Source organism: Topomyia yanbarensis, chromosome 2 (genome assembly GCF_030247195.1).
Source record: "Topomyia yanbarensis strain Yona2022 chromosome 2, ASM3024719v1, whole genome shotgun sequence".
Taxonomy (NCBI): Eukaryota; Metazoa; Arthropoda; class Insecta; order Diptera; family Culicidae; genus Topomyia; species Topomyia yanbarensis.
The window spans coordinates 350994280-351000520 of NC_080671.1; the positions used below are offsets into that span (position 1 = coordinate 350994280).

Genomic DNA, 6241 nt, shown 5'->3' on the forward strand with positions numbered 1-6241 from the left:
TACAAACGTAGACATTTTCTGATCTCGTTGAACTGAATCGATATACGAGAGTCAGCTCTCTAGGTCTTGTTTTTTTATTCAGTTCGTTTATTTAATAGGCACAAATGCGTTAGCTTGGCAGCACCAAATTATTTTTTTTACATTTGGAATATCTTAAAACTGAGAGGTTGCAATGTTCAATTTTTTTTATAATATTAAGAGGTCGAGGTAATATTTATTTATTCACTCTACGCACAGCACAAGAAAACGATCTGCTATCCCTGGATTTGAACATCTGAGGTATAACGATTGTACTGGTTTATATGAGAGACTAGCTTATACCCGGCACGCTTTGCTCCGCCTCAATGGAAGAGAAAAAAACAATACACATTCTTAGAAAATTCCATTATTTAAATAAAAAGAAAATGGAACAAAATTGATTTAAAACATAAACAATATAAACAATATTTTAAGTTTCACCGTCTGGGAAGTAAATATATTTATAGTAAGTATATTTTTTTTGGTATTTTAACCCTGGAGCAAGCAATGTTTAGTTGTTCATGGGTATAACATGGATTTATAAAATGGACATCGTAAAATTTCAACGATTGTCCTTGGTCATTGCAATCGCAAGTTATACCTGGAACTGCCGACGTTTAAATTCAAATAGTATGTAAGTTGGAATGCGCGGAGTGAGCTCAATAATATTTGGTATTAAATTTTTAAAGTCTAGTCCCGCTGCGCAATTTTGGAGGATTAATGTTTCGCAGTAGTGTAATTGGTGAGCCGAGTTTACTGATATGGTGATATTTCCGAGTTCATGAACACGATCGGATAATTCGTCGTCGCAGATTGGGCAGTTGTTGTTTTAAGTTTAGAATCAATATGTTTTTTATTGGCGTCCAAGTGGTACAAAGATCGATTTATGACTGGCTGGTGAGTGACGCATTCCTGCCTAGCTTAACAATAGGTGTCCCTATAGCAATGCATGGTGAGGTTGTGTGAGTTGTGGCCAAATAGGGATGCATAGTTTATAGAGATGCTCAGTAAAACAATTATTATTACACGCTTTCTTCTTGAACAAATTAGTATAGCCATTGTCCAAAACGATCTGGTCTAACAATCATGCGACCACTACGGGTTGCATGTGAGCCTTGTGATTCGAGCAAGTCACGCTCAGGTTCAGCTTCAAGCAAAGGCGAGGGACAGCTTTCGTAGCGGGGTTCATGATATTTCACTTCCTGTTCCGACAATGGATCAATGGGTTCATGCTTAATCCGCCGTGAAGCTATAAGAGGACTTTCAACCGTAGGTGTATTTACATGCACAGGGGACGAACCTACACTTGATGGACTACTTTCAGTAGACGACGTTTCTGGCGCTTGATTCATACCGAGACGAATGTGACAGGACGGACTTTCAGGTTGAACTCTGTCAACAGGTTGTCTTACAACCCTGGGTGGATTTTGATTTATGAAATATTTTGCAGCATGATCTTCAAGCAGAATTTCACTGGGATCAGCCTCGTTATTGATGGTACGTGTCATGAATTTTCGGTTCCGACGGAAATGATTACCAAAAGTATCTCGAATTACATAAGAACGACCATTAACGTCTCGAACAACTGAACCATAATGCCATTCTCGCGCGTTCTTTCTGAAGAGAACTCTTTCGCCTGGTTTCAAAACTGGTAATTGTTTTGCATTACGATCATAGTAGCCTTTCTGAATAGCACGCTTTTTCAAAATTTTCTGTTGCACATCGTTCTCATCCAGGGTGTTCCTTTTCAATAAGCTTTCCTCAATAGGCAAGCGAGTCTTCACAAGTCTTCCGAAGAATAGCTGGCTGGGCGACAATTGCATGCTAGCAACTGGTGTCGTGTTGTATTCGAGCAAACGGTACTGGAACTGCTCAACTTCTCCTGTTTCAAAACATCGTTTCAAAATATTTTTGGCAATCGCCACACTTTTCTCCGCGAGTCCATTGCTTTGGGGATATCGTGGACTTGAAAATTCAAACGTAATATTGTTTAGGTTTGCGTATCTTTCACACTCCCGAGAGTTAAAAGGCACATTATCACTACGGATAATTGTTGGGTAACCAAAACAATTAAAAAATCGATCGAACAGTTTACAAACACTGCGTATTGTTTTATCTTCCAGCCGATCAGAACAGATGAATCCAGAATATGCATCGATAAGGACTAACCAGTCACGACCACCATATTCATAGATGTCCGTCGCAACACGATGGAATGGATATTCAGGCGATGGATCCTGAACGAGTGGCTCCTTTTGGTTGTTTCGCCGAAATTTCTCGCATACCAAACAGTTCGTGGTTATTTCCTTTATGTCATTGGTCATTCCAGGCCAAAAAAATTGTACTCTCGCTCGAGATAAAGTCTTCTCAGTTCCCAAGTGCGGTGCGTGCAGCCACTGACATATAGTTTTCTGCAGTCCTGTAGGAATTACCAAGCGGTGATCTTTGAAGAGAAGCCCATTTTCAAAATGAAGCTCTTCACGATACTTATGGAACAGCTGGCTCAAATCGTCCAGTTTGTGGTATGGCGGCCATCCACTTTCAACGTATTTAATAATGCGCAAATAACGTTCATCTTGATTCAGTCTTTCTATGTACAAGTTGAAGTTATCCTGGGACATACAAGCCTTTTTAACAAGAGCATGAACAGCATACTCTAGATCTTCTTGAACTTCACCCGTTTCCGGAAGAGCAGCTCTCGAGAGACAATCGGCTACCAACAAATTCTTACCCGGAGTATACACCAGAGACAGCCCGGAATATTTGAGCAGTATTAGGATCATGCGCTGAAGACGAGGCGTTACATCATCAATATTTCTTTTGATCAAAGTTTCAAGCGGTTTATGATCTGACTGAACCACAAACTCTCGACCGTAAATGAAGAAATGAAACCTATTGAACGCGAATACTACCGCCAGCAATTCTTTCTCAATTTGGGCCCATCGCTGCTCACTCTTGGTTAACGTTCTCGATGCAAACGCTACAGGACCATGATCTTGCAGTAAGACACAACCCAAGCCATCTTTTGAACTATCTGTCTGAATAGTGCATGGTTTTTTTGGATCGTAAATAGCCAGACCTGGTTCTTTGGAAATCGTCGTCAAAAGATCAGTCATCTCTTGTTCGTGTATTTCACCCCAATCCCACGCAACGCCACTATGAGTCAGCTTACGGAGATTCGATGTTCGCTGGGAAAGATTCGGGATGAATTTAGCTAAATACTTGCATAGACCCAGGAATCGTGTAACATCCGCAACATTCTTCGGCCTTTGCATTTCGGTGATTGCCTTCACAACTTTCTCCAAAGGATGTACTTTCCCATTGCCAATCATGTTTCCCATAAATTTAACACGATTCGTACGAAACTGCAACTTATTCATGTTGAATTTTATGTTATTTTCCCGAGCACGTTGAATAACTTGCGATAAAATATCGTCATGTTCAGCTTCATCATTTCCAGCAATAGCCATATCATCGAAGTATATCTCCACACCCGAAATATCCCCAAAAATCTGCACCATCCTACGCTGGAACATTTCCGGGGCATTGTTGAGTCCAAACGGAACACGGGTCCAGCGATAGCGTCCAAATGGAGTCATAAATGTAGTCAAGTCAGAACTTTCTCGGTCCAGTTCCATTTGCCAAAAACCACTACTTAAGTCGAGCACTGTAAAAACTCGTTTACCCGAGAGACGACTAAACAAATCCTGCTGTGTAGGGATTAGATAATGTTCACGTTTGATGCATGAGTTTAATGCTTTCGGATCAAGACAAATTCGTAATGCACCGTTAGGTTTTTCCACCACTTGCATGTTACTGACCCAATCAGTAGGATAGTCAACGTATGCAATAACTCCTTGTTCCTCCATTTTTTTCAGTTCGGTTTTAATTCTGTCGTGTAAAGCAAAAGGAATGCGCTTTCTGTAGAATAACGTCGGTATGGAATTTTCTTTTAGAACTATCGAACACTTGCCAGGGAATTTTCCTAACCCCTCAAAAATGTCACGGTATTTATCAACAAATTCGGCTTTATCTTTGGGAACACAAATGGGTAGCTGAACCCTGCTCAAGCGACTGATCAACCCAAAGTCAACGCAAGACTGCAGACCCAACAAAGGCTCGAGATTAGAATCGACCACCAAAAACCGAGCAGTGTGAATACAGCCTTTTGCAGGATCGGCGCAAGTCAAATTTACCATCCCATGAATTTTAATTTTATTAGAACTATAATCGAGAACATGAGCATTGTTTACATTTTGAACCGCCACGCCAACTTTATTAACAACATCGATCGGTATACAATTTACATCAGCGCCGGTGTCTAGTTTGAATCGTACTTCTATGTCACCTACACGGTAAAGCTTGTGCCATTCCCATGAACTCTCACCGCTATGACCAGTCGAATTTATTCTATACAAATCAATATTTTTGTTAGGATCGCTCACACATGCATTGCTAACCTTATCTGTGAAAGGACACTCACCTGCGTCACTCCAATTTACCGTTAACACTGACTTCGGTTTGTTAAAAGGTTCGGGTTTCATCGGTTGCTTCGTATTGTTTTCCTCCTTTTCCAGCTTACGACGGCAGCATTTACTGAAATGGCCTGCACCACCACAAGCAAAACATTTCACATTAACAGCTGGGCAGCTACGACGATGGTTTTGGTTAAACGGTCTCCCACAATTGAAACAATGTTTCCGAGTGATGGCAGCTATCTCTTTTTGTCCCTTGTCCAATTGCGACTCAACTGGTTTTATTTCTAGCGAATTCACTTTGCGGTCAAGTATAAGCTTATTCTCCAAAGCCGCTTCGAACACCTTACAGGTTTCGAAGATTTTTGTCAGCGGGTCATCTCGTCCATCCAGCAGTTTCATTTGCAGTTTCTTATCCTGTATACCAATGATTATCCGATCGCGTAGCATGCGATCAGAATAAGACGTTTGACATTGATGGCATTTGAACTCACAGTACTGTATCTGTGTGCGAAGTTCCGTTTCAAACTCGGTGAATGTTTGTCTCTCCTTTTGTGCGATCGTGTTGAACTTGAATGCCTCCATCGCAATGTTCTTACGTGGAAGGCAATAGTCGTCGAACGAGGCGATAACGTCTGCAAGTGTGAGTACCTGTTCATTCACTACATTCTCGACCGCATCACCGAAGGCAGCATCTTCATCGTTGCCACCAATACCAAAAAGATTATCGGCACTTGCTTTTTCTGGGTATAATGTGTTGAAAATTTCGACACCGCGAGGTCCAATCAGCCATAGGAAAACGGCGATTTTATTTTCTTCGCTTTCCGACATTTTATTGTTTGCCCTTAAGTAAATTCCGAATGCCTGCTTCCAACGAGGCCATTCTTTGGCTAAATTCGCGCAGTCGAGAGGCTGTGGCAGTCGAAGGTCGAATCCGGTCGCCATCTTCGATGCGTTTTTCTCACGTAATCTTCCGTTCTTCTATAGGATTTTAGGAATTTCACTCGCCCTTAATTGGGAAACTTTCGCGTAATAAACGATTCGTGTACGTGGATCACAAAATTTTACCGGGATCATATCACTGTCACTTCTGACACCATGATCTAAGTTTAGAATCAATATGTTTTTTATTGGCGTCCAAGTGGTACAAAGATCGATTTATGACTGGCTGGTGAGTGACGCATTCCTGCCTAGCTTAACAATAGGTGTCCCTATAGCAATGCATGGTGAGGTTGTGTGAGTTGTGGCCAAATAGGGATGCATAGTTTATAGAGATGCTCAGTAAAACAATTATTATTACAGTTGTTGTTGAAATTATAGAATCGTTTCTTGAGTAAATATCTGATATCTGAGTAAATATGATACTAAACTAAATGTTGTGATGTTTTCGGTAATGATTACTCGTTTTGGTCGTTATAATGATTAATAGAATTTCAACTGAGAAAGCCTGGAAAAGCAGCCATCTTTGAAAACAAAAAGGCCATTTTTTTTCAAAAAGTTGTCAAAATCAATCTGTAGTATACTACAAATACCCCGAATGCGTTGATCGATTTTCATAAATATTATACAATGTGCAGTGTACAAAACTGCTTTTTTCGATTTCAAAGATGGCCGCATATTTAAGCACTCTCAGTTAAACCTTAATCGAGAGCAGAAAAATAACTATTTCTGCTATCAGTGAGAGAAAATTGAAAGCTCATTGAAATTTCTTGTTGATAGCATGATGACTGAGAACTGACATACAAGCA

At 40.5% G+C, this 6241-nt stretch overlaps 2 protein-coding genes across 2 annotated transcripts; both read right to left on the minus strand.

The window, feature by feature from the left end:
• Positions 1–1064: 1064 nt before the first annotated feature.
• On the minus strand, positions 1065–3887 carry LOC131680679 (uncharacterized protein K02A2.6-like). Its single transcript, XM_058961390.1, has one exon. It carries the CDS (start codon positions 3885–3887, stop codon positions 1065–1067), a length of 2823 nt encoding a protein of 940 aa, XP_058817373.1.
• A 335-nt stretch (positions 3888–4222) lies between these two features.
• On the minus strand, positions 4223–5438 carry LOC131680680 (uncharacterized). The gene is made up of 2 exons (XM_058961391.1): positions 4502–5438; positions 4223–4428 (listed from the first exon to the last, which is right to left on the minus strand). The coding sequence occupies exons 1-2, from the start codon at positions 5436–5438 to the stop codon at positions 4424–4426; spliced, it is 942 nt and encodes a 313-aa protein (XP_058817374.1). The 3' UTR covers positions 4223–4423.
• Positions 5439–6241: the final 803 nt, after the last annotated feature.